The sequence below is a fragment of the Canis aureus genome, chromosome 19 (genome assembly GCF_053574225.1).
Source record: "Canis aureus isolate CA01 chromosome 19, VMU_Caureus_v.1.0, whole genome shotgun sequence".
Classification (NCBI taxonomy): Eukaryota; Metazoa; Chordata; class Mammalia; order Carnivora; family Canidae; genus Canis; species Canis aureus.
In genome coordinates, this window is record NC_135629.1 from 58389296 (window position 1) to 58415014 (window position 25719).

The following is a 25719-nucleotide window of genomic DNA, read 5'->3' on the forward strand; positions in this document are numbered from 1 at the left end:
GCGACCGCGGCGCCAGTGAGCGGCCCGGGGGCCCGGGCGGCTCCGGGCCGGGGTCCGGCTTCGGGACGGACCATGCTACGCTCCACCGGCTTCTTCCGGGCCATCGACTGCCCCTACTGGGCTGGGGCGCCCGGGGGGCCCTGCCGGCGGCCCTACTGCCACTTCCGGCACCGCGGGGCCCGGGGCCCCGGCGCGCTGGTCGGCGGCGGAGCGGCGCCCCCCGCAGCAGGTAACGCCCGAGCCGGCTCGGCTCCCCGGCCCCGGCCTGGACTCCACGGCCGCGGCCTTCCCGGCGCCGCCGCCTCGGCCCAGCCGCCTCCCCACGCGCTGGCGGGCGTCGTCTCCGCGGCCGGGACCGCCCCCCCCCCCCCCCGGGAGCCCGGGGCCGGCGCGGGGTGTCGGGAGCCTCGGTGCCCCTGGGCGCACGGCGTGAACGGCGGGCGGGGAGCCGTCCTGGGCCGTCGCGAGGGCGCAGGCACTAACGCAGGCCGAACGGCGAGCGCGGCCGGACTCCGGCGCCCCCCGCCCCCCGCGGCGGCCGCTGCCGTGTCCGGCGGGCGTAGGAGCACCTGCTGCGAGTCGACGCGGCTGGACCGGGAGGCGGCCGCAGCCGAGCGGCTGGGCGGGCGGGGCGCGGGCTTCCAGGCCTCCCTGGGTTTGCGCAGAGGACGTTGGTGGACTGCGCGTCGTCCCTTCGCGCCGGCTGTCACCGTCATGGCACTTTGCGGAAGGCCGGGGGTGCGGTGGGCTCCTTGGAGGAGGTGTGACGGGGAGGATTAAGTGCTGCCATGCCCCTCCCTTCTGGGGGAGGCTCGTGCTCCCTCGGGTGACCTCTGCCCTCCAGGACCACTTCCCCTTTCCCTCGGACCCAGACCTCCTCATCCTGTCTCAGCTTCGAATTTTCTCCCCAAAAAAGCGATCATCGTCTCAGGACCTTCTTCCTTAGGGGAGTGCGACGGCTAGCCTCAACCCAGAGGCCTGTTGCCCCGTGTGGTCAGGAAAAGAAAAGTAGGATTTTCTAATCTCACGGGAATATGCTCGGCCCCCTGGCACCTGCAGCTGTCTGCAGCCAGCCCGATGGGAGCAGTCCCTCCCTGTCTGCCTCTGCAGCTGTGCGGGGGGCCGGGGCCTTGAGAGCTGCGTGAGCGACGGGTGAGGCCCCTGGGGAACCTGGCGTCGGGGAGAAAGGACACGTGTGCCCGCTGGTGCCTGGACGCCGGATCATGGTACTCCCGGCTCCGGTGCGGGCCAGGGAGGGCGGGGAGTCGGCGCCCAGCTGTCCCGCTGAAGCGCAGTTTATTTACCGCCTGGTGGTGTATGTAGCGCTTTGCAGAGAGCCCCCTGATTTCTGGGGTCCTCTCGGTGAGTCCAAAGAGGGCAGGACCACACCCTTAGGCCTCTGACACGGTGACTCGGCCCCAAGTTCACATGTTGCCTTCCAGCCTCCCAAACTCTGGGGTGTTGATTTCTCGCCTCATGCGTTCTTCCCACGGTAAGTCACATTTTACATTTCTTCCTGCCTCACAGATGGCCAGTTTGTTTGCCGAAGGATCATTTTGGGGAACCTGTTTAGTGATGTGGTCCTGTCTGCCCCGCTTGCCGTGGGGGAAAAAATGCAGCCGCCTACCCATTTCCGCAGCAGGTCTGCGTGTTCCTTTTGCAGGAAAGGAAAGGAAGGGGGTCTGCTTTCTGGTAGAACCCTGCGTCCCCCTGCAGAGGGGCAGGGTCAGTTCCCAGCTCAGCCTGCTTCTTGCTGGGGAGCCTCTCTGTTTCCTTCTCTGTGGCATGCTCACGGGGTCACTGCCCTCTTGGGAGGCCAGGGGAGCGTGTGTGCCTCGTCCTTTCCCTCCCTTTCTGATTCCCCTGCTCCAGATTTTGACAGGCCCCGTTTCCTCTCAGCTGGAAGAGGCTGCAGCAGTCCAGATGTGCAGGCCCAAGCAGAGGTGCTCTGGCAAGGGTGGGCTGGGCCCGGTTTGCTTGAACTCATTTTTAAGCAACAAAGTTGCTAAAGTGCTGGGTGGGAGCTGCCTGCAGGTGGGCTGTGGGGGTCCCTGTGAGGCCCAGCACCTCCAGTCTTGGGCCAGTGGGCACCTGAGCCTTGCAGTGGAGTCTGAGGCCAGTGAGGGGGCTGGGCCGGGATCCTGTCCCTTCCAGCCCTGCCCCCAGCCCACTCCATGTGGGCTTCAGGCTATCCAGTCTCGTGCGTGGTATTGTCCAGTTGGCAGGACACCCTTGGGTAGGCTCTAGGACTCTCAATGGTAGGGATGATTGTCCCCATTTTACAGATGAGCACACTGAGGCCCAGAGATGGGGAGTCACTCTCCTGTGTGTGCATGGCTGGTAAGTGGGGGATGGGATTGAGTCTGGGCAGTCAGGCCCTTGCCCCACTCACCTCTTCCTTCCAGTGCCAGCTGCTGAGCACCTATGAGTCCCACACACACCCCAGCACCCCGTGTGTGTCAGCCCATGCTCTGCCCTGGGGCTGGCTGGGAACAGTGAGACCTGGGAAAGAGAGCAGTAGGACGTGAGCGCTGAAACTTGAGGACAGGGGTGGTCATGACTACGTGGTGGGGGCAGCCCCCCCTCCCTGGGCCTCTTATTAGGCAATGGTTGGGGGGAGCTTATGGTCTGGAGAGCAAGCCTTGTTTCTCAGGGAAGCTCCGAGCCCGGAAGGTCAGGCAGAGAGGGGGATGGAGCCAGAGAACTAAGGCTTCGAGCAGAGGGTGGAATTTCTGTCCTCTGTGAGCTGGCTTGGAGCAGGAGGGGTACAGCCACAGTAACAGGCAGTCCCCGGGGCATGGCTGCGCCTGAGCAGATCCGCCGGCCACGCTGCCCCTCAGCTGCTCCCTCCTCCGGCAGGGTGCCAGCGGGTTTCATGTGGGGGCGACTTCTCACTGTCACGTGATGATTTCTTCAGAGATGCAGTGGAAGTGTGCTCTCCTGCATCCGGCACTTTCTCAGCGCCAGTGAATGCTGGGGAGATTTCTCTCCCCTGATACCAAGAGAGAACGGATCCTGAGAGGACCTCAGCAGCCAGCAGCGTTGCCTGTTGTGCCTGGAGGCCCGGCGGGGGGTTGCAAGGAACCTGGAGTGTCTTTGCTAGCCGGTGGGCAGCGTGGCCTTGAGTTCGGCCCACTGGGGCCTCCTGCTTAGTCTGGGGTGGGAACTCTGAAGCTGCTCGGAGGAGCAGTGGGAACTGGACATTGGGGCCAGGCCTGCTCTGGGTGGGCAGCATCCCTGGCCCTCGCCTGCTCAATGCCAGGAGCACCCCCAGTTGTGGCGCCCCCTACCCTGGTTGCGATGATGACAGATGTCCCTAGGCATCGCCTGGCGTCTCTTGGTCACAGGCTGTTTCTTGCTGAGGCCCCTTTACTTTCTTTTCAAGCGTTACCCCCCCCCCCGCCCTGCTTCCCAGGAAGCCACAGTCCCCAGGGACCCAGCTGTGCAGGCTCCCAGAGGAGAAGCCTGCAGCACCGTCGGTGCTTCCATTGTCTTGTAGCTCTTGGCTTTCGTAAGGATGGGATTAGAGGCGAGGTGCTGGGGCGTTCAAAGCGCTGAATTCACCGCTTACCGCGGGCTGCGTCACAGTTGTGGTTTTGGGCAGAGTCCCAGCCGGTGAGGCCCACCCGTTGCTTCTCTTCATAGCGCTTTTCTTCAGGGCTCAGAGTAACGTTCATTTTTAAAACGTTGGACAATACTGAAAAGTCAGAAGAAACGTGTTTTGTAAATCGCCCCGAGTCCTGCCCCTGCCAGCTTGCTGTGCTCCCTCCCCGCCTTCGATAGAAGAGGCTTTGTGCCCTTTGTAGTCGTGATCCTGTGCACTGATTAAGTTGGATTCTGTTTTCTGAGGCCAGAGGCCATCCTGGGACTGTACCTCCCGGGTTCCCACACCTGGCCGCCTCTCTGGATGGCCTGGGAGCCTTAAAAGCCTTCTTGCCCTGATCTAGGCTTGAGCCACACACGTGTTGCTGTGTCTGCCCAGAAAGCTGCTTTTGTTATTTTAATTATTATTTTAAGATTTTTATTTATTTATCCGTGTGAGATAGAGAGAGAGGCAGAGCCAGAGGGAGAAGCAGGCTCCCTGTGGGGAGCCCGACGTGGGACTCGATCCTGGGTCTCCCGGATCTTACTCTGGGCTGAAGGCGGCGCTAAACCACTGAGCCACCCGGACTGCCCTGCTTTTGTCATTTGAAAGTGTATCTGCTTAGTGTTAGCAGAGCCTTGGGTCTCTCCCTGCAAACCTGCCCCCAGGAGTGGCGCCTGGGGAAGTGTGTGGTTGTCAGTTCAGTGGTGCCCCTGGGGTTGGGCGGAGGCAGGGATGCTGCTCAGCCCCCTGCAGTGCCCAGAGTGCCCCTTTCCCAACACACGCAGGTTTGTCCAGCCCTGAACTGAGATGGAGGAACCTGATGAGCACCCAGCTCCTGGGGCAGCTGAGAGGAGCTTGGGAGACCTGTGCCCCCCAAGTTCTCCAGAGGAGAGGTGCGAGCACCATGGCTGCCTTTCAGCCCTCGCAGGTGGAGGGCAGCCCCAAATGCAGGCATCCGGCTCCGGCTCCCTCTCCGTTGTGCAAAGAGCCTGTCTTGGGGGAGGGGTTGGCCTGGCCTCCAGCTGCCAGTGGTGGCTCCTGTGCCTCACTTAGCCTTCTGTAAAACGGGTGATGACCTGGGCTCTTCAGGGACAGTGTCGTGGGAATGCTCTCCTGCGTCGTCGTCCCCACCCACCCCTTGTGCACTCAGGGCCCCCTTTCAGGGTCACACTGGGTGCCACTGAGGTGGACGTGTGGGATTGTCTCAGCTCTCTGCCTGCGTGTGCAGCGGGGCGGCCGGCTGGTGTGGTCTCATTCACACCCGAGAGTCGGATGCTAAGAGGGAAGCGAAGACGGGGAAGGAGGTGCTCGGGTCCCTGGGGCCCCAGTGACCCGGGAGCCATCTGGGGCCTGCAGGGCGTGGGGGGGGGTGTCTGCCTGCTTGCTCTCCCCCTCCCCGATCGCAGCCTTCCTCAGACTTTCTGCCGTGGTTGGCCAGTGTCTTTTTAGGAAGCAGGTGTGTGCTTGCCATTTGAGGGCCTTTGGTCTGGCGGCTTCCCCAGGTACTGAAGTTTTCTGGAAACGGCCGCGTGAGCACCTGGCCACAGCAGGCTGGGTGGGGGGCAGGCAGGAGGGAAAGCCCGGAGCACTTCCGGGGGAAACTGCACGCCCGCTTGTGCTTTAGTTTACTGGACGAAAACAGGGTGGGAGGCTGCTGGGGGGCCCAGAACCTGGGTGCTCTGTGGTGGGGCTTGGGCCCGACACGTGCTTACACACAGGGGTACCTGGGCTTCGGGGTCTTCTGCAAAATTGGGAGCTAGCCCTGGGACCCTCCTAGGGCTCTTCTGGATGCGTCTGAATTCAGTACCTACCTGTGGGCTGGGGTCCAGGGCAGAGCAGTTGGCATAGGGGTTGCGGGGACATCAGGTAGGTTTCCCCAAATAAATGGTTACTGAGCTGGGCTTTGAAGGATGAGTAGAAGTTTGCCTCGTGGCTGGAAGCAGAGGTGGTAGTGGGGGGATGGTAATCCAGGATTGGGGCAGGGATGCAGCTCAGTGGAAGGCCCGAATGTTCTCTTGCGTGGTTTGGAGGGATGGAGTGGAAGGGCACTTGCTCCCCAGCATTGCTGCCGCCCCCAGCGGGTCCAGCAGGGGTCACTGTTGTCACACTGACTCCCAGTCGTCCTGGAGCTTGTTGCTGCTGCTGCTGCTGCTGTCTGGCCACTCAGCCCCGGAAGACGGAAATAGGGGGCTGTGCGCGGAAATAGGGGGCTGTGCGCGGAGCCGCTGGATCTCCTGTGTGGCTGCTGGGGGCCAACTGTCCTGTGGGACCGTGTCCTCCAGTCACCACAGGGGCCTGTGTCGCGGGAGTGCATGCACTCAAGGCATGGAGGGCCCGTGACCCTCGGCCAGTATTTCTTTTACTCCCTCCCTCCGTCCACAAAGCTTTGCAGACATTTGTGCCGGCCAGCTCACCGGAGGCGGAGGTGTAGACAGGAGCCAGGTGGTCAGCATGTCGAGCTCCGGGACAGCAGGGGACACGGAGGGCACATCTGGGCAGCACTGGGACTGCATTCACTCCAGGCACATCCTGGTCATGCTTGTCCCTCGGGGCCAGATCCGTCCCTACCCAGTTGGTCACACATCACAGTTGTTTGTCCTGAGAGACGTGTGTCCGATTCTCTATAGCCGAGTGGCCCAGAGAGCCCTCAAAGAGCAGGAATGTGGGTACTATTCCAGGAGGCAGGACCCGAAAGCCCTGGGGCCTCCTCCCCAGGCGCCACTGTTACAGCATTGTGCTGGGTACCTAGGGAAGAGCACAGGCCTGCCTGAGCCGCTTAGTCCTCCCAGTTCTGCAGGGAGGATCTTGGAGGGCTGCCTGGAGGAGTCGCTGAGGTAGAGGCCATCAGGCTCTGGGCAGGAAGCTGGTTCCAAGTATGAAGGAGAGGAGGGGGCTGGCCCACCTGGAAAGCCTACCCTCACCACTCTTCCCCGTCACCTACCTGTGTGGTCAAATAATAAAAGGCACTGATGCTCATGTGTGACTTTGGTGTGTGGGCTCTTTCCTGGGGGACACAGCTAGCTGCCCCCATGTCTTGACTCCATGTTCCAGGAAGAGGATGCTGCAGTGTTCTTGGGCCTCCTGCTGGCCGGGGCACCTCCCAGGAGCCTGTGGTGTGGAGGAAGGTGACCCCCAGGATAGCCACTGGCCACCCGTGTTTGGGGAGTTGGAAGCGTCCCAGGACCGGAGTGAGAGAATCCGTAAAATGTTCTGTTTGGGGACCGTGAAAGCAATTTTGTGCCCCCCACAGCCCATGGGGCATAACCAGCCCAGTTATGAGGGCAGCAGAGAGCAGGCCCCCCCCGGGAGGCCCATGTGGCCGCCGCAGCCGGTCCCTCTGGCATTCTTCTGCGTTTTCTTTTTTTTTTTTTCTTCTTTGTTTCATGCTCTTCTGTGTCTTCCTGGGTTTCCTTTGGTTTTTATCCTGCCCCGCATGCTTCCCTGCATGTTTGCAGCATAGCTGAGCCCCCGGTGTGTTTACGATGGCAAGCAGGCTGTGTGCCGGGCGGTAGCTGCTTCCAGGGCACTCTTGTCCTGGTCCTCCCGGGATCAAGCCTCGGGAGGGGCAGCCCCATAGCGGGGTGGCCAGTGATGCCCAGAGGGAGCCGAGCTGGGGGATGGTCTCAGGCCTGGCAGGGGCCCTCTTTCTTTCCCTGGGAACCCTGGCCTTGTCCTTGCTTGGGGGGTGGGCTTTAGAGCTGAGGGCAGCGAGGGGAGGTTGTCCGGTGTCATCAGACTGTCCTGGAGGTGAAGGTGGACCTCAGGCTCTGCTCCCCGAGGCACAGCCCAGCCCCATTGTCAGGCAAGTAGCATGTGTCTCCCCGTGTGCACCTACTTCCATTGGCTGTCGCCGTTCTCTTCCTATGGGTCCTGCGTGCCCCAGGACTCTCCCCTCTGCTCCAGAATGGGTGAATGGCCAGGTACTTTCATCCTGGGCTTCAGGCTCCTGCCCTGTCGAGTGGGGCACTTGGATGTCCAGGTGTAAGGGCGTCCTACCCAGGGGAGACTTTGGGCCTGGACAGAAGGAAGGTCCTCAGGAATAGAGCCTTTGGGCCTGGAGGGAAGTAGTGACGCTCCTAGTGCCTCTGAGGACTTGGGGAGTGGCCAGAAGAGCCCAAAGTGAGGGGTGGGTGCTTGGGTGCTTGGACCCTCTGAGCCCCAGTTGGCCACCCACCCTGCATTCCAGCCAAGCCAGGGCTGGCTGTGAGCCAGTGCCCTACCTACCAGTGTGGTCTTATGGGTACGTCCTCCCACCACCACCACCTTGTAAGGCCTCTGCCTCCTACGCAGCTCCCGGAGCCTGGGTGGGTTTAGTCTCTCCACTGATGAGCCCTTGTGTCCTGCTTATCTCGAGTGCTGGAGGGACTGACTCCTCCCTGTGTCCCTGACACCCCCATGCAGGGTCAGCAGGCTACGGCCGCCGCCACCGGGGTTGGAAGACCGTCCCACTAATGTTTTATCAGAGCACGAAGCCGGGGTGGGACCACTGTGCAGTGTGTGCTTATCGGTTTTGGACCTTGGGCAGAGTGGTGGGAGGGCTGGGGCGACAGCCAGCCCTTAGGAAGGCAGAGATGGTCGTTGGCAGCACCAGGTCTCCCTTCCAGGTGGGAGAGGACCTAGGCTCTGGGGTCAGCCCTCTCACCAGCTGGGTGAAACTTAGGGAGCGGCCTGGCTGGCCAAGACTTGGCCTTCTTATCCATGGAATGGGCTGAGGGGCTGACGATGTGAGGGGAAGTCTGAGTGGCTCCTGAGGTTCACGGTGGGGCTCACAGACCCGCCCCAGTGGGGCCTCTGTGCTTGGCCGTCGTTAGTTACGTGCCTTTACGGGAGGGTGTGTAGTGTTGTCTGGAGGTGGGGTGCGGTTGGAGCAGGGGCACAGAGCCACGGATGAGGCCCAGGCCCGGGGGTTTCCCGGCAGAGGTAAGGTTGGGAGGGATTTGAGGCGGCTACACCACTGCCCCGTCTGTTGCTCACTCAGCCCCGTGTGGTCTCTACTGTGACCCTTGCCCCAGCCTTGTGTGAGTTTTTGCACTCAGGGATCTGCAGCCTTGGAAAGCGGGGGTTGGCCTTTCCTTGTGGGGTCGGGGTGCTGGTGTCCCCCTTTGCTGGAAGCCTGTCCCGGGAGCGAATGGTCAGAGAGTCGGGACACAGGAACCAGGGAAGGGCAGCTCTCTCCTTGGGCAGGGCCTGGGGGGTGTGGGGCCTCTGTGGGCACGGAAGCAGGGCTGGGCCTAGGTGTGCTGGGGGTGGGCAGTGGGTGTGGGAAGAGGGGTTCGTGATTTCTTCCTCAGCCTAATTAATCTTGTTTACCAAACGCATGCTTACCAGGTGCAAACCCCCAAAGGAACCGCCCCTTGGCTTCCATCCAGATTAATTCTGCGATAATTAGGAGATGCCTTCCAAGGTGCCCCATGGCCCTTCCCAACCTCTGTGGCTGCCACCCGCCCAGAGCCCTCCAGTGGGCTCTGTCAGGTGGGTGGGCACGGCCCGTGGGCACCTGCAGCTCGTAAACCAACTGAGTCCTGACAGGCTCCCCACGGTCCCGGCCCTTGGAAGCAGGGTGAGGCAGGGGGCTAGAGGCCACGAGGGTCCCCCTCCCAGAAGCCTCAGGTAACCTAGCTCTGGGCTCCGTGTGCTCACTTTAAGCCACAGGTTTGTAGCAGCTCCTGGCAGCTATGCTCGAAGCTTCTTGACCTGTCTGGAGCCCCTTAGGCTGCTGATGAAGTCTTACAGGACCTGAGGCCCCAGTGGGCCAGGGTCTTGACCTTCTTAGGCACACCGAGGGCAGTTTCTTTTGCCTTATGGTGGGGGAGGCAGCCTCCAGCTGGGGCTGAAAATGCCCCATGTTGGCAGGCTCGGGAATGCTCTTATCAGGGGCTGGGTGCTTGGACTGGGCTCAGCCAAGAGCTGCACCCCCTTCAGGGTCTGAGCCACTGGGACCCCGAGTGCAGTTGCCCCTTCCCATCTGAGAGGCCAGGCTGCCAGGAGGCTAGAGGAGGTGGAGCAGGTGTGATTGCCTTTATAATGTCAGTACAGGCTCCAGGGTAGGAAGACAGGCCTACCTCAGGTCCCCTCCCCTGAGGGCCCCTCTTTTGTAGGCCCTCCTCCTTCCCTCCCTTGGGGTCCCCCCTAAGCACAGATGCACTTGGGGGAGAACCCTTCTTTTCAAAGTGTGAAGTGGCCTGAGGTCTGAACTTGGACCTCATCACTCTGAAACGGCTGAGGGGCTCCTGGTGATGTGCATACTGTTTGTGGCCCTTCTGCCCAGTGATGGACCCTCCGTTCATCCCAAACAGCCCCTGGGGGAGGGGGATCCCCGCTAGGCAGGCTGCACTCTCGTCCCCACAGCAGGGGCAGGAATCTTAGCCACAGGAGGGAGGATAGGGAATGAGCTGGGCTGGATTGGAGGCCCCCTGAGAACTGCCAACCCAGCCCCTCGCTGGGTGTGGGCCCCTCCTCCTTGCTGGCAGCCCAGACTTCCGAGGGGAAGGCATTGGCTCCTCTGTGTTCACTCCGGCGGACTTGGCCCAGAGTGGGCCTCCCATCCGTGCATTTGGACTGGTGATGGGTCAGCGTGAGCTGGGACGATGGCCTTCCATCTGGCTGGTCCCTCCACCTCTGAGCAGCGGTGGCCACGCATCCTGCCCCAAGTGAGGGGAAATGACCACTCCCCAGTGCCCCACTCGGTGGTGGTGGGTGATGGACCGGCCTCCCTCTCTCTGACCCATGGTCCTGGCTCGTCCTCGGTGGTCAGAAGTGAAGCTACGTGCTTCTTTCTTCTAAGTATAATCTAAACCTGGGTTCCAGGGTAAAAGCCAAACAACATGCCCACAATGATCCCCTTCCCTCCCTGGGGCCCCAGGCCCAGCCACTGTGCCCTACAAAGCTCCCTGTGGTGAAGGCCGGCGCCCAGCCGTGCCGGTTTCTTTCCACGGCTTTCCCGCTCCGTGGTGCTGGAGTTTCCTGGGGCTGCCGTAGCTCGTCACGTTGGACGGGGGTCCTTAAATCAAGACTCCTTCTCGGACAGTTCTGCAGGGTGGAGGTCCAGGATAGGTCCCCCTGGGCTCCCTGCAGGTGCGGGCAGGGCGTGAGATCTAGGGAGGTTTTCTCTTGAGACGCTTCAGAGTGACCTCTAGTGAGACCTAAAAAGTTATTTGAGTATATAGTTGATACACGAAGTTATGTTACTTTCAGGTGTACAACTTAGTGCTTCAAAAATGTCATTATGTCACTTTATAAAATGTGTTGTTAAATTTTTTTTTTTTTTTTTGGTGCAAACACACGAGGGTTTATTTACAAGCTCGAAACTGGGTCCAAGTATACCCGACGCAGCGGAGCAGGGACTTGGACTCCTGTGTTGTTAAATTTTAGATAGGATTTTTTTTTAATGTATTTTTTTATTTTTTTTTAAATTTTTAAAATTTATTTATGATAGTCACAGAGAGAGAGAGAGAGGCAGAGACATAGGCAGAGGGAGAAGCAGGCTCCATGCACCAGGAGCCCGATGTGGGATTCGATCCCGGGTCTCCAGGATCGCGCCCTGGGCCAAAGGCAGGCGCCAAACCGCTGTGCCACCCAGGGATCCCTAGATAGGATTTCTAATGATAAACTCGTTCAATTCTGGAATGTTTGAACATGGTGTTTTGAGTATGGCATGTTATCCTTTTCTTGGAATGTTGGGCTTCTTTTGCTTATGTTTTATTTAAAGTGTCCATAGGTCTGTCCATAAATGAGAGTCTTCTGGGAGTTTTGTGCAGACATTGGTGACATGGGTGCTGGGCTCATGGCATAAGCCCTGGAAGATGGTACATAACCGGAGTCATCTATCCCACCGTCGCTGCTAGGGGTGGGGACCCTTCAGGTTGATATGAACATTAAAAGGACGGGGTCCTGGGACGCCTGGGTGGCTCAGTGGTTGGGCACCTGCCTTTGGCCCAGGTCGTGATCCTGGGATCCAGGATCGAGTCCTGCATCGGGCTCCCTGTGAGGAGCCTGCTTCTCCTTCTGCCTGTGTTTCTGTCTCTCTCTCTGTGTCTCTGTGTCTCCGTGTCTCTCGTGAATAAATAAATCTTTAAAAACAAAAAAATAAAAGGACAAGATCCTGAGCTTGAGCTCCACGGTGGGAGTAAAGATTACTTAAAAAAAAAAAAAATTAAGAAGTTATGAGGACATCAGCTTTGCTCTCCACCCCACTTGGTGTTTTCAGAGTGGAATTTGAACGTACAATGTTTTCTTCTTCTTTACACCGTGAGACCCTTAGCAGATAACATCCTGCCTCACCTTTTTCCTTAAAAGTGTTGTCGGGCTCCCTAGCGGTGGTGGGCTTCCACTTTCTCCTGGCATATGCACAGCCCCATGGACTTCACTGCAGGGAGGCAGGGAGCGTGTTTGTGGGACAGAGCCCTACAGGTGACACCTCTGCGGCGGCCCTCTGCTCCCCTCCCACCCAAGCCTTGACCCAGGGAAAGCTTTGGATGTACCCCCCTCCCCCCACCTCCGGCCCCACTGTGTCTGTGCCCTGCCAGGCTGGCAGGCCCTCTCTGCACACCCGCCCAGCTCCTGTCTGCAGGAAGTAGCGTGCTACGGCTTCCCTGAGGGCTGGGCCCACGGGGAATCCCATTCTGGCCCCAGCTCCTGGATTTCACTTGTCCAGCCGGTGAAATGTCCCTCCTCCATCGTGCCAGTGCCACGACCTGCACCGCGAGCTGTGCTGTGCCAGGAGGTGTGCAGGCCAAACGGCCATGGCTCTGGGGCCCAGTTGTGCTTCCTCAGCCTGCCTGGCAGCCTGCGTGGGCTGGGGCCTGTGCGGGCAGAGAGGGGGAGCCCACTGTGGAAAACTTCACCTTCTGGCACAGCCTCCCTGGGGCTTTGCTGGAGGCCCAGCCCCCCATTGATTCTGGTTCTCTGTGGGTTCTGAGCTTCGGGCCTCGGGGCTGACGCCCAGGTCGGGGGTGGCCAACTTGTCGCTGTTTAGGGGCCCGCTCACCACTCTTCTCTCCTGCTTCCCGTTTCAGGGCTCGGTTATGATCCGTACAACCCCGAGCTGCCCAAGCCCCCCGTGCAGAGGGAGAATGGAGCCCTGGGCAGAGGGGACGAGCCCCGCTCGGACATCCTGGAGCTGGAGCTGGTCAATCAGGCCATCGAGGCCGTGCGCTCTGAGGTGGAGCTTGAGCAGCGGCGGTACCAGGAGCTCCTGGAGACGACCCGTGAGCACAGCTCAGCCGAAGCCCCCGCCGTGGCACCCCGAGACCCCACCGCTTGTTCCGCCGCTGGCCTGGATGAGGACGCCTTCCCGCTGTCCTTCGATTACAACCCTGGCGGCCGCCCCGGCCTGTCGAGCCCTGATGCCAGCTACCAGCCCACCCCTCTGGCCACTGCTGCCGAGGCAGGCAGCAAGTACTCGCTGGCCTCCCTGGATCGGGCACAGGGCCATGGTGGGGGGGGTGGCAGTGCCCTGGAGTACGTCCCCAAGGCTGTGAGCCAGCCCCAGCGATATGGCCGCCCCATCCCCAGCAGCAAGTACGTGTTGGATGACTCCAAGCCGTCCACAGACCTGGAGTATGACCCTCTGTCCAACTTTTCTGCCCGGCTGCTCAGCAGAGCCAGTTCTAAGGATGACAGGGCCCCCAAGAGGCCCAGGGGCTCCCGAGGCAGCGAACCCTACACGCCTGCCCTCAAGAAGCCCTGCGACCCCTTCGCCGGCTGCGACGCCAGGTTCTCAGACTCAGATGATGATGCCGCCACGGCTCCGGTGGACGGGCCCATCACCACCAGCCCCCCCAGGGCCCAGTTGGGCACCGAGACCAAGGCCCCTGGGCAGCCCGGCTCCAGGGAGGGCCAGGACACTGAGGAAGGTGGCCTGCGGGAGACCAAGGAGATGGCAGTGCAGTACGACGTGGAGGACCTCGGGCAGCCCCCCAAGGCTCCTGCTGGGGCGCCTGTGGCCAAGCCCAGCTCGCCCGCCAAGGCCACCCGGGAGCCTGGCGGCCCCAAGCAGGGAAGACCCAAGAAGAAGAAAAGTGGGGCACTGCCTGTCACCACCCATAAGGACAGCGCCCGGAAGAAGGACAAGGGCAGAGACGGAGAGCACGGGAGGCCGGCCGGGAAGCCCGGGGCAGACCGGAGGGGCCCGCAGGCCGGCAGCCCCCGGCATAGGGCTGAGCAGCCCGAAGGGACCAAGAAAAAGCCATCTTCGGCCACCCCAGTGGCCAGCTCAGGGAAAAGCCGGCCCGACCGCGGGGGTGCCCACCAGCTGCCAGTCAGGACGGGTGGGAAGACCCCATCTGGGAAGCTGGCCGAGCGGAAGGCCCGCTCGCTGGACGAGGGTGCCTCCCGGGATGCCCCTAAGCTGCAGAAGCGGGCCCTGAGCCACGCAGACCTCTTCGGGGACGAGAGCGAAGACGAGGGCCCCGGGCCCACAGCACCCCCCGCCCCGCCCCGCCTCAGCTCCGACTCGGACTCTGACTCTGACTCCGACTCCGACAGCAGCCTGGGCAGCTCAGTGGCTCAGGGGCCCCGGAAGCGCCTCAAGGCCCCTCCGCCTGCCCAGCCCGCCCCCGCCCCCGCCCCCGCCCCCGCCTCACCCTCCTCCTCCTCCTCTGAGGCCAGTGAGAGTGTGGACTACTCGGCTCTGGAAAAGGAGGTTGACTTCGACTCCGACCCCATGGAGGAGTGTCTGCGCATCTTCAATGAGTCCACCAGCGTCAAGACAGAGGACAGGGGCCGGCTAGCCCGGCAGGTGAGCCCCCTGCCCAGGGCCTGTGGCTTCTGTGGGGGTGCTCCCCTCCTGCGGTCAGGAGCCCTTGGGGGCTGCATGCTGTGTGCCATCCCCCCTCCCACCCTTGTCCACTGCCAGGACCCTGAGGCCCACCCAGCAGGGTCCCGCAGTGGTGTTCTGAGCTCTGCAGAGATCTGCGGCGCGTCTCCCACCTCTCCCCCTTCTCTCTCTCCTCCCTCCTCCACCCCCCCACACCCACTGTCCAGTGCCCCCATGTCGGCCACCAGAGGGAGCTTGTGTTCGACAGAGCCCGCCGTGCTGGTCCCTGCTCTGAAACCCACATCTCATGTGAGGGTCGCAAGGTCCTGCCTGGGGTGCTCTGTCCTTTACTGCCCTGCTCCGTTCACAGACCTTTGAGGTGTGGCCGGTCAGATCTCTGCACCCTGTTCTCCCATTCTGCGTTTCTGAGCTGCCCCATGTGAGCGGGTGAGGGAGAGGAGCCCGAGGCAGTGGTCTGGGCATGAGACCATGTTGCCCTCGGGGCTGGGGTGTGTCTGCAGGAGATGCAGGGGGTCCTGTCTCCTCACCTGCGAGCGTGCGGGGTGCGCCCCCTGGCTGGAGTTGAGGGTCCCACATCATCTCTTTCAAGACCTGGGAGCCCCTTCCTTGAGTGCATTCCTGCCTTTCCACCTCACCGCATCTAGGCTCTCGGTGGTTGGTGGTTGGAGCAGCCCAGAGGAGCCCGAGACGGGTGTGGGAGGAGAGGCCCGAGGGAGGGAGCCTCGTTGAGGGTTGGATGTTTTTCAGCCCCCTAAGGAAGACAAGAACGAAGACAAGGGGCATTCTGCTCTGACCACTCTGTTCCCTGGGCAGAAGAGGAGAATTTCTCATCTCTCCAAGCAAGGCAAGGAGGTCAGTCTGCCTTTGGGTCCCCAGGGGAGGCTGGCAGGGCAGGGAAGGCCCCCGTCTGCAGAATCAGATCCCTGTGTCCCTCTGCCCATGAGCACACGTACACCCAGCACTCCTGTGTCCTGGCACTGAAGTGTGTGGAGCCCACCTCCGGTCTTCGGGCTGTGCTCCCTGCTGGGGGGAAGCGGGGCACAGAGCAGGGAGGGCCCCCTAAGGGACGGGCCCAGCACTGGCTGTGAGGTGTGCTGTGTGGTTGCAGGCACAGGCCCAACCTTTCTGAGCCCTGGTTTCCACCCTGAAGACAGGAGCAGATGTTGGTGGCTGAGGCGAGCGAGCATAGGGGAAGGCATAGGGAAGACGGGCAGAGGGCGGGCTCCTGGCCAAGCACCTGGGAGCTCTGCTTGATCCAATCGCCAGACCCCTCCCCTGGTGAGGCTGGAGGCTGGATGTGATTGAATCAAGCGTGATTGGATTGACGTGCCAATCCAATCAGGGGGCCCAAGGATTCCCACCCACCTAGTGGCTGTGCCTATATCAGGGCCAAGGGCACGGCCTGAGCATTCTGAAGGCAGCAGCCAAGAGAGCAGGACCACGGAGGTGCCCTGGGACAGCGAGGCAACATGAGTTTGAGGTCTAACCTGCCGAGCTCGGTTCCTGCCAGGGTATCCAGGAACTCAGAGGAGGGCGCCAGGGCAGCCCACTCCACCGCGGCTCCGGCGCCCCTGCCCTCCTGCCTGCTCTGTCAGCCTTCGGGCCTACGTGGTCTGCTCTGGGTGCCCCCCACATACGACCCCAGCCTGGAATTTGTCATCACTCAGGCAGACCCGGTGAGGAAAGGCCCAGCCCCCCCTGCCCGGCCTCCCACTGCCCAGGAGGTGTGCTATCGGCGGGCCCAGCAGGCCCAGAGGGACTCAGCCACCTGGCTCCAGGCTGCCCAGCAGCCAACAGAGAAGCCATCCTCCATCCACATCTCAGCTCCTGGTGAGAAGAGGAGGATCGCCCATGTCCCCAACCCCCGCTTGGCTGCAGGTGAGTCCCAGGGCACAGGGGCTCGGGAGTGACAGGAGGGACCCCAGGCCGGGCTCCGCTTCTGCCAGCAATGGTGGCCTGGCCGGGCCCTTAGTGTGCTTGTCTGTGACATGGGGATAAAGGTCTCTCCGACAGTTAGCAGGAGGCCAAGTCGGGCCTGGTGCAGTGCCCAGCGGCTCTGGGCCTTTCCTGGCTTTGGTGCTGGGAGTGGGCGGCTGGCTGAGAGTCTGGGGATGTCTTCCTGTCTTCCTCCCATCCCTTGTCTGTCTGGCAGACCCAGAGCCTCCCTCAGAGGCCCTGACCCAGAAGCCTCCCTGTGACTCTCTCTGTCCCTGGTCTTTGTGTCCTTGCCTCCCCCGGGCTCCTGGGGTATTGGAGGCGGGTGGCCTGGTGGGGGCCGGTCTGAGTGTGGGCACCGGGCTCTAGACAGTGATGCCAGGAACAGGGAGCTGGCCTCCGGGTGGTGTGTGCGGACAGGCTCCTGCCCAAAGCTGGTGTCAGGGAGGCTTTCAGCTCATCGGGAGGGGCTTGGGCTAGATCATGATGCCCTACTGCTCTGAGGGGCACCTTCCCCCACTAGGGAAGCCGGGTCATGCCTCTGCTGTCTGACAGGTGAGAGTCTCTAAGGCAGCCGCCTCTGGAAGCGAGGAGATGTTGGGGGGGGGGGGGCTTGTTCACATGTAGAGTCAGCCTCACTTGGAGAGGTCCCTGCCTCCTTATCGGCTCCCAGGGGCCTCCCTTGCTGTTGGTTTAAACACTCCCTTGAGTAACCGGGGCCTGCGTGGTGGCCCGACAAGGCTGTCCCACAAATGCAGGCATCCGCAGCCACTCCCCCACCCCCCTTTTCCCTGGTGCCAAGAACCTTCTTCAGGATAAGCTGTCTGCGTTCTGACCTTCCCCTCCCTGGAGCTCCTGCCTTAGAACTCAATGGCGAGAGGTGTTGGCTGAGGGGCTTTAGCAGCGGCCAAGGGAAAAGGGCCCTGAACCGTGTGGATCCTTGGACACGGCTCTCACAAACCCACAGCTTCTGCCTGCAATCGGGTCTCGCGGGTCGTCGATGGCCTGGGGCAACCCTGGCACAGCCCTGGCACACTGCTCGCTGTGCCCAAGGCGGGTGGCGTCAGCCGCAGGTGGTCCAGTATCCATAGGCACTGTGGCGGCCTCCCCAAGCGAGGGGGACTCACCTGAGGTCTGGGCAGTCCCGTCCGAAGCTCATACTGGCTTTCCTTTCCACGTGTGCCCCGAGTGCTGTGTGGAAAGTGTCTGAATGAATCTAAAAGGTGTTTCTCCTTACTGAAAAGCTCACGTGTCTGCCCCATCAGCAGAGGCTGCCCCAGTGTGGGCTGAGCCGCGCCAGCCTGCGTGCCGTCGTCCTCCCGGGAGGCCGGGGTCGGGGCCCTCTGCTCTCCATCTGTTCGCCTTCTTTGGGCAGGGTGGGGCCCAGGCGCGGGGCCGGCCAGAAGGCCCAAGCTCAAGCAGGCGTGTGCCCCCCCACCGCCTCCCCTAGTCCCCTTCGCCTGCCCCGGAGCCCTCGGAAACGGCCCCACAGGCGGGCACCCTCCTCCCTGGGGGGCGGGAGACTGTTTGGTTTGTGACCTCATCAAAGGGAACACAGGCAGCAGCAGGCAGGCCGGCTGGTCACAATGACCGGGCCGGGGGGCATCCTATACCCTCTGGTCCTCAGCCCAGGAGCCAGGGCCTTTTCCTCCCTCCTGCGTCAATGCCTCGGAGTTGGGGGCCGGAACATGTGGCAAAGGCTCCACATGTGCCCTGCCACTCGCCGGACCACCCCGGCGGCGACGTTGCCTGAGCCGGCCTCCGGAGCCCCATTTGTGTTTCCCCCTTCTCGATGGACTTGCCCGAAAGCAGATAGAGCCTAATGTCATTCCATAGCCCGTGCCCCCCAGCCCAGCCCTTCCCCCTGTGCTCCGAGATGCACGTCCTGCTGACGCTCAATGACCGCGGCTGCTTGGTGCTCTGCAGCTCAGTGATGGGCGTGCTCTCCTCCTGCACTCACGTGCCCTGTGCCCCACCAGCCCCCACAGGTGCCAAGAGGACCCTCGCCGCCAGCAGCAGCCAGCCTCCCAATGGCCCCGAGCCAGGCAGCCAGCCCCTGAAGGCCCGCACGTTGTCAGGCATGGCGTCCAAGACCACCACCACCGTCACCCCCAAGCGCGTTGCCCACAGCCCATCTTTACAGGTGAGCATCCCCCTCCCTGCGGCTCGCTGGCACCCTCCCCGCTCCCTCCACTCTTCTGTTCATTAAGGAATACATCCCTGGGGCAGTGTCTGTTCGGAGAGAGCAGAGGGCACAGGTGCCACGTACGCCACCCTGCCTGCCCTCGGTTCCTCGCTGGTCGACACCGCTGTGCTGGTCTGTTGGCCCCGATGCGCCAGTAGCAGCCCTCACGGGCACCGAAGCCCAGAGTTTCCAGCGGGGTCCGCCCTGTGTGTGCCGTAGCCTGTGTGTTCTGAGAAATGCATCAGAGGACCGGGCAGGGCTGTGCCACCTCCGATGGCTCTGTGTCATCCCTAGAGTTTAAAGAAGCCCATTATTCCGAAAGAGTTTGGGGGCAAAGTCCCCACGGTCATCCGCCAGCGGTATCTGAACTTGTTCATTGAGGAATGCCTCAAGTTCAGCTCTTCAAACCAGGAAGCCATAGAGAAGGTGCGTGACCCTGGCGGGTGGCTGCTGGTCAGCTGAGGGGGCCACGGCTGGCCCAAGTTCGGGGGTGGCCAGGCCCGGGGCCCCCAGGCTGAGCAGTGTGCCGTCCTCAGGCGCTGAACGAGGAGAAGGTGGCCTATGACCGCAGTCCCAGCAAGAACATCTACTTGAACGTCGCTGTGAACACCCTCAAGAAGCTGCGGGGCCTGGTCCCCAGCTCCGTGCCTGGTCTCAACAGTAAGTCAGGCTAGGAGGGGTGGCCGGGGCGTTAATGTCTGGAAGAGTCGGGTTTGTGCCTCTAGCAGGGGGCCCAGGGCTGCGCTGGTGGCTGGGGACCACTCTCCCCCAGGCCGTGGGGCCCTGGCCAGCCGGCTTTCTGCCGCTCGGAGCGCGGGGAGGCTCTCAGACAAAAAGGTGGGTGCTGGCTCCTGGTCGGCGGGCTTCCATGGAAGGTGGCGTCCGCCCCACACCCTCACTCCTGCATCTTCTCGCTCTTCACTGCCCTCCTTAGCGAGCTTGCTCTCCCGAGCCGGGGGCCGCCTGCTAATGGGGAGGCCTCTTCAAAGGCGAAGCTCGCCCGGCCTGCTGCGTGCATTCAGCTCCGGGAGGACGCGTCATTACTGCCTCTTGAAGGCACATTAAGCCGCCAGTGCGCACACTTCCCTGCTCTCCTGCTCCCGCCTCGGCCCCCACAGCTCCTCCTGGGAGGCTTCCACAGTGCCCCTGGAAGGCCCCTTGATCTACGTGCCCTGGGGCTTCTGGCAACCAGCAGCCAGTCCCTAAAGAGTTTAGGCGGGGGCAGTCTCGCCTGTCTGACAGGGTGGTGAGGAGCTGGCCGGGGGACAGGTCACCACGGAGGGTGGGAGTGCACTCGGGAGGGACGAAGGAGTCTGAGCATGGCTTACCGTCCCCCCACTTCCAGAAACCAGCGGCCGGAGGGTCGTGTCCCATGAGATGGTGCTGGGGGGCAAGTTGGCCACCAAAACCAGCTTCTCGCTCAGCCGCCCGAGCAGCCCCCGGGTGGAAGATCTGAAAGGTGAGCCTGGTCCCTGCAGCCGTCCAGCCAGGCCCTCCCCCTGCTTAGCCGTCCGTGGCCTTGCTGCGGGCTTACTACGTGCCCGGTTGTCCCCAGGGGCCGCCCTGTACGGCCGCCTCAAGGAGTACCTGCTCACGGAGGACCAGCTCAAGGAGAACGGGTACCCCTTCCCACACCCCGAGCGGCCAGGGGGCGCCGTCATCTTCACGGCTGAGGAGAAGAAGCCCAAGGACTGTGAGTGGACTGTGCCCCCCTGCTTGCGGAGGGCCGTCTGGGCAGGGGGAGTGTGCCGTGAGCCGGGGCGCACCCCAGGGTGGGGGTTCAGGGCCTGATGCTCCCGCGCCGCCCCACAGCCTCCTGCAGAATCTGCTGCCGGTGTGGCAGTGAGTACCTCGTGTCCGCGTCGGGCCGCTGTGTGCGCGAGGAGGAGTGCTACTACCACTGGGGGCGGCTCCGCCGGAACCGAGGTGAGCCCTCTCTGCAGACACCACACCCCACAACCTCCCCGCCGACTCCTGGTCAGGCTGAGGCTGTCCCTTTGCACCAACACTGGTCAGTTTTCTTTCTGCGTGTCCTCTCCCTTCCTGAGCCGTGTCCCAGTGTGGATGGTGGCGAGGCCCCCCACAACCCCCAGCCCCCACGCACCCTGGCTCCCACCCTCAGCACCCCACGTGGTGTGCTCCCTCTTGCAGGCCGCCTGCTGCCCACTGGTGGGTGTGCCAGGGTCCCCCCCCATCCCCAAGACACATGTGTCCTTGCTGCCACACCGGGGGAGGGCCCCTCCTCCGGGGTCCCAAATCCTCATTCCCTCAGGGGCCCTGGTGCCCCCCAGGAGAGGAGGAGAGGAGGCTGTAGATGCCCGCCTCACAGGGGCCACCCCTCCTCTGCTGAGAAGCCCCTGCCCCAGCACATCAGGTGCCACGATTGTGCGCGGGAGGCGTGGGACTGGGCTGCTGGGGGCCGGGCCCTGACCTCCTCCTCCCTTTCAGTGGCTGGCGGCTGGGAGACTCAGTACACGTGCTGCTCGGCTGCCATCGGCTCCACTGGCTGTCAGGTCGCCAAGGTAGGTCTCTGGGGCCCTGCTCCCCCACCTGGGGAGCACCCCCGGCCTGGCTGGAAACGAGGTGCAGCCTGGGCCAGAGCCCACATCCCCCTTTCCTGTCCTTTGATCCGTGTGCCTCTGACGGTGGCCTTAGGAACAGTGGGGCGTCCCCCAGAAACCACCCGCCCCCCGCCCGCCAGCCTCACGGGCCTTCACCGCTCTGCTCGCAGCAACACGTGCAGGACGGCCGGAAGGAAAACCTCGAAGGCTTTGTGAAGACTTTCGATAAAGAACTTTCAGAAGACGCCCACCCGGGGATTTACGCCCTTGACTGTGAAATGGTGAGTTGAGCACCGTGTGCACTCAGTGGCGGCCAGGCACCTGCACCTGCAGCTTGGAGCCGGCGTGGGTCTCAGGATAGAGCAGGTGAGGGGAAGAGCCGCGGACCACGGCGGGGTGCTGGCCTCCCTCGTGCCTCAGGTTGTGTCTGGCTGCCATGCCGGCGTCTTCTGAAGGCGAGCTTTTCTCCCACCGCCGAGTAGAAGCTCTCGTCTCACCCCTTGGCACACCAGGCGCACCGTGCGACACAGCCAAGGTCCTCGGGACTGGCTTGTAAACCAGGGGGCTGTTGGGGCTTTGTGAGGGCACTGCGGGTTCGTCCCCACCCCCGCTCCCACAGAAGGCCTGGAGCTCCCTGGGGCTCGGGGTGCAGAGTGTCTGGCCCGTGGTCCTGGGGGCCGGTGGGGGGCGGGGGGGCATGTGGTCACGTGACCCCTCCTGGCCTGCAGTCCTACACCACGTATGGCCTGGAGCTGACGCGTGTCACGGTGGTGGACACGGACATGCAGGTGGTTTACGACACCTTCGTCAAGCCGGACAATGAAATTGTTGACTACAACACCAGGTATGGCCCCGACCCCCCACTCCCTGCCCCAGCTCCCAGGGTGGGAACCCGAGATTTGCCTCCTTAGCTACCCTCAGGGCCCCTGCTCTACCCGCCCCAGGTTTTCAGGGGTGACTGAGGCTGACCTCGCCGACACGAGCATCTCGCTCCGGGACGTCCAGGCTGTCCTGCTGAGCATGTTCAGCGCCGACACCGTCCTCATCGGACACAGCCTGGAGAGTGACCTGCTGGCCTTGAAGGTACTGCCGTCCCCAGGCTCTGCTTGCCCGGGGTCCTCGGAGGGAGGATGCTGGGAGCTGGGCGGGCTGAGCCCCGGGCACCTTCCTACCCCCGCCCCCTGGGGCCCTGGCTCCCGTGGTCTCTGCCCAGCCTCTCGCCCACAGGTCATCCACAGCACCGTGGTGGACACGTCCGTGCTCTTCCCGCACCGCCTGGGCCTCCCCTACAAGCGCTCCCTGCGGAACCTCATGGCTGACTACCTCAGACAGATCATCCAGGACAACGGTGAGCAGGGGGCGGTGGCGAGCAGGGGCAGCGGGGCCCCGGGGCGGGGCGCACCCACGCCAACGCATCCCCCACCCGCTCTGCCCCACAGTGGACGGGCACAGCTCCAGCGAGGACGCCAGCGCCTGCATGCACCTGGTGATCTGGAAGATCCGAGAAGACGCCAAGACCAAGCGGTGACCGCTGCCGCCTGCCCGCCTTCCCCGCAGCCCCGGCCCGGCCTCTACCCCAGGCCTCTTCCAAAACAGTGCAATAAATCTCGAGAGCTAACCCTGTCCACGTCGCCGAGACATGGAAACAGAGAGAGCGGGAGGAGCCGGCGGCCGAGTGCCCACGCCGAGACCACCTGGAGCCCTGACCCCACCCGGCCCCCTGCGCCACCCCGCCTCTCTGCCCCCGACTTCTGTCCTCCGGAGACTGCTGCTGACGCCCCATGAGGCTGGGCCAGACCCCACCCGGCACCCAGTGGGCCCTGCTGAGTCCCCGGCAGCCAGGCCTCCCGCTCCGGCCCCTCTGCCGGGCAGGCTTTTCGTGGGTGTGTTTGAGACAGGGGTTTCTTTTTTTTTATTTTGTATTGTTATTTTTATTATTTGTAATTTAAATCTGACGACTACTCGCACAGTTGTCTTTCCCCAGCTGGAGAAGCCCTGGTGCTGCCTTCCCTGTGGGGGGCGGGGCAGGGGGAGGAGTTGGGGGGCCGGGAGCCGACAGCTGGCACCTTGGCAGCCACCAGGACCGAGAGTCCAGCCCGGCCTGGGCCGGACGGGTGGGAACTGGCCTCCCCAAACCCACCTGGACTCCGTGACCTCTGGGAACCAAGCCAGCCCCCCTGCCCCCCCAACCCCAGGGCCTCGCCTTCCGGACCCCTCCAGGGCCCATCAGCCTCTGGACCCTGTCTTCCTGCCAGAGCCCCGCCCTCCCCCAGGGGCTGTCTGTAAAGGCCTGCAGCCCCCCAGGGCCCTGAGCCCCGAGCCCCAACCCGAGGCAGGGACGGAATAAATGTTTGTATGGATTTTAGCTCCCTGGCGTCCGGTGGTGTTCTTGTGCCAGACGAGGCCCCATGCAGACTGTCCCTGTGGTCAGGACGTGCCCTGACCTCCGTCGGTGCCTGAGCAGTGCCAGGACCTGCCACCCTGGCCCGGGGGTGCTCTGGGCCCTAGAGTTCTGGGCGGTCTGGGTGTGGGGCGTGTCACGCTCTGGCCCCCGTGGGGTGCAGTGATGGTGGGGGCAGTAGCCAAGTCCTGTGAGGCAGGGGGTTTGCGCCCGGCGGGGTGGGGGTGAGGAGGCCCGGAGAGCCACACCTGTGCCATGCACGTCTGAGAAGCTACCACAGAAAGGGAAGGGTGGCCCCCGCCCACCGTGCCCCGGCCTGCAGCTCCCAGGAGGTGCTGCTGTGCATCGCGCCCAGCCTGGGCGCCTCGGAATCGGCTGCCTTGTGAATGTGCCTCTCGGGGGTGGAGGGGCCAGGGCTGTTCATCTGTCCACCTTGGGTTCATTTAAAATGCAAAGTGAAGCCAGAAATAACCTCGCGGAGGGAGGGGCTGGCGCTGGAGTCCCTGGGTCTGGAGGCAGGAACGCAAAGGTGCTGGCAGGAGGGCTGCCCGGAGGAGGCCCCTGTAGGCTTCTGCCGAAGGCCTGGAGAGCAGGGTCCCAAGCTGAGGACACAGCAGCCTCTACCCCCGAGGTGTCCTGGGCCAGCACTGCAGAGGACTGGTTGCCCTCTGGATCCTGGGGGTCCCGGGGGGCAAGTGTCGACCAACCACTGTTGTGCTCTTGTGACCATTGGAGTTTCTCCCACCTCTTCTGAAAACAAGTAGTAGTTTCCTAAATAAATGGTGCAGGCCTGTTTCTGTGGGGTTTCTGTTTCTTTTTAGAGAGAGGGACCAGAGCGAGAGGGAGAGAATCTCAAGCAGGCTCCATGACCCGCGTGGAGCGCGACACAGGACTGATCCCATGCCCCTGAGATCCTGTCCCGAGCTGAAATCAAGAGTCGGGTGCTTCACTGACCCAGGCGCCCCCGGTTTCCGTGACCCTGGTGGTGTCTCCTTCCTCCCCAGAGCTTAACGAGCCCCCAGGGAGGCCCCGAGGATGGGTGCCAGCTTCTAGCTGGCCAGAGATGCTGACTCTTGGAGGCTGCAGGGCCTTTGCACATCCTGGGGACGGGATGGGGTCTGCAGGCCCCTCCTCAGGGCCAGTCCTGGCAAAATTAGAACAATTTGTGCAAGCCCTCCTCTGTCATCCGGGACACCCCTGGATAGGCGCTGGATGTGTGCTCGGTGATTGAATAAGAGGCCTACCTGCCCCCCTCTTCCCCAGGCCCAGGAGGGTGTGTGGAGTGGGAGGTGGCTGCCCTGATGGGGGGGGTCACATCCTGTGTGCCGCCCTCACCACACCAGCACTCACTGATTCGTTCATTCACCCAGCATTTGCTCACAGGTGTCGCCAGGCAGCCGGGCGTCTGGGGCTTGGCATCAGGCGCAGGTACCAGGTCCGCTGGCTTAGAAACAGGCTAGAGGGAGGGGTCCCAGGGCCCAGAGGGAAGGGTGGTGAGGGTGGGGAAGCCCAGAACCAACCACCTTCCTGATTTCCACACTTCAGACCGTGTCTAAAAGTGAAAATATGAAAGGCAGCGCTCAATCACCACTTCTGTCGGCCAAGTTTGCCCCTCCCCTTGAACCCCACTCCGGGGGCCCTAGCTTCAGCAGCCGCTCCCACATACCCCCGCCCCGGCTCCCGCCTCGGCCATGGCCCCGCTGCACGGCTGTCTCCCACCCCTGTCACCTTCAGGGAGACTCCCAGAGCCCTGGCCGCCCGCTGGGTGGACACACACCCGGCCGGCACCCCCTGGGCTTCCACGCTGCGCCCAACACTACACCTGCGCATAGAAGGTGCTCCCTAAGCAGGTACAGGACGGCACGCAGCTTGCACTTGTGATGCCTGTGCGTCCTTCCCGCGTTCCCAGCCCCACTCTGGCCCTCCGCAACCCTGGCTAGGTCCAACCCGCCCTACCGAGGCCCTGCTCCTAAATCATGGTCCCCTTAGTCCTCTGGCCCGGACAGAGGCCCTCTCATCCGGCCCGCCCACTGACCGTCCCCAGCCCCAGCCTGCCCCCACCTCGACACCCCTCCGCTCCGTGCGAAGCGCCCACCCTAGATCGGGCCCACCCTCGGCTGGGCACACCTCTGCAGAGACCTCCTCCCCAGGCTCCACCTCTGCCTCGCCCCCACCCCGGCCTTCTCCGGAAGGCCCCGCCCCTTGGGTACTATTTACAGAACCTGCCCCTAGCGCAGCCCCGGCCTGCCCACCCTGGGGGTCCCGCCCCCCCGA

General features: G+C 63.0%; 1 protein-coding gene and 2 long non-coding RNA genes across 13 annotated transcripts; 1 reads left to right on the forward strand and 2 right to left on the reverse strand.

Moving 5' to 3' along the window:
- On the forward strand, positions 1–23409 carry REXO1 (RNA exonuclease 1 homolog). Of its 3 annotated transcripts, XM_077860671.1 has the most exons (18): positions 779–1492; positions 1873–1943; positions 2286–2340; positions 12601–14324; positions 15111–15215; positions 16031–16241; positions 18278–18441; positions 18778–18909; positions 19020–19143; positions 19829–19942; positions 20039–20176; positions 20296–20409; positions 20932–21005; positions 21215–21325; positions 21773–21888; positions 21989–22127; positions 22272–22392; positions 22484–23409. In XM_077860671.1, the coding sequence occupies exons 1-18, from the start codon at positions 1429–1431 to the stop codon at positions 22570–22572; spliced, it is 3666 nt and encodes a 1221-aa protein (XP_077716797.1). In that variant the 5' UTR covers positions 779–1428; the 3' UTR covers positions 22573–23409. The 3 variants fall into 3 exon arrangements, with proteins under 3 accessions (XP_077716798.1, XP_077716797.1, XP_077716799.1); XM_077860672.1 differs by lacking the exons at positions 779–1492; positions 1873–1943; positions 2286–2340 and adding an exon at positions 1–229; XM_077860673.1 differs by lacking the exons at positions 1873–1943; positions 2286–2340 and having other exon boundaries at positions 781–1492.
- On the reverse strand, positions 3439–17816 carry LOC144290960 (uncharacterized). Of its 9 annotated transcripts, none has more exons than XR_013358431.1 (6): positions 17426–17816; positions 14891–15114; positions 11867–12387; positions 6001–10728; positions 5398–5847; positions 3439–3697 (listed from the first exon to the last, which is right to left on the reverse strand). It is a non-coding gene; the product is annotated as an uncharacterized LOC144290960 (long non-coding RNA). The 9 variants fall into 9 exon arrangements; XR_013358438.1 differs by lacking the exon at positions 3439–3697 and having other exon boundaries at positions 3958–5847; positions 11867–11951; positions 12232–12387; XR_013358436.1 differs by lacking the exon at positions 3439–3697 and having other exon boundaries at positions 3960–5847; positions 11867–11951; positions 12135–12387.
- Positions 22882–25531, reverse strand: LOC144290961 (uncharacterized). Its single transcript, XR_013358440.1, has 2 exons — positions 25268–25531; positions 22882–24997 (listed from the first exon to the last, which is right to left on the reverse strand). It is a non-coding gene; the product is annotated as an uncharacterized LOC144290961 (long non-coding RNA).
- Positions 25532–25719: the final 188 nt, after the last annotated feature.

What these genes read in the sequence shown, in the direction of transcription:
- REXO1 (XM_077860671.1), top strand. Translation starts at nt 1,429, where the DNA reads ATGTTGCCTTCCAGCCTCCCAAACTCTGGGGTGTTGATTTCTCGCCTC. An exon ending in CCGGGTGGAAGATCTGAAAG is followed by an intron (nt 19,943 to 20,038) that starts GTGAGCCTGGTC and finishes GGTTGTCCCCAG; the next exon opens with GGGCCGCCCTGTACGGCCGC. An exon ending in GCGGCTCCGCCGGAACCGAG is followed by an intron (nt 20,410 to 20,931) that starts GTGAGCCCTCTC and finishes CCTCCCTTTCAG; the next exon opens with TGGCTGGCGGCTGGGAGACT.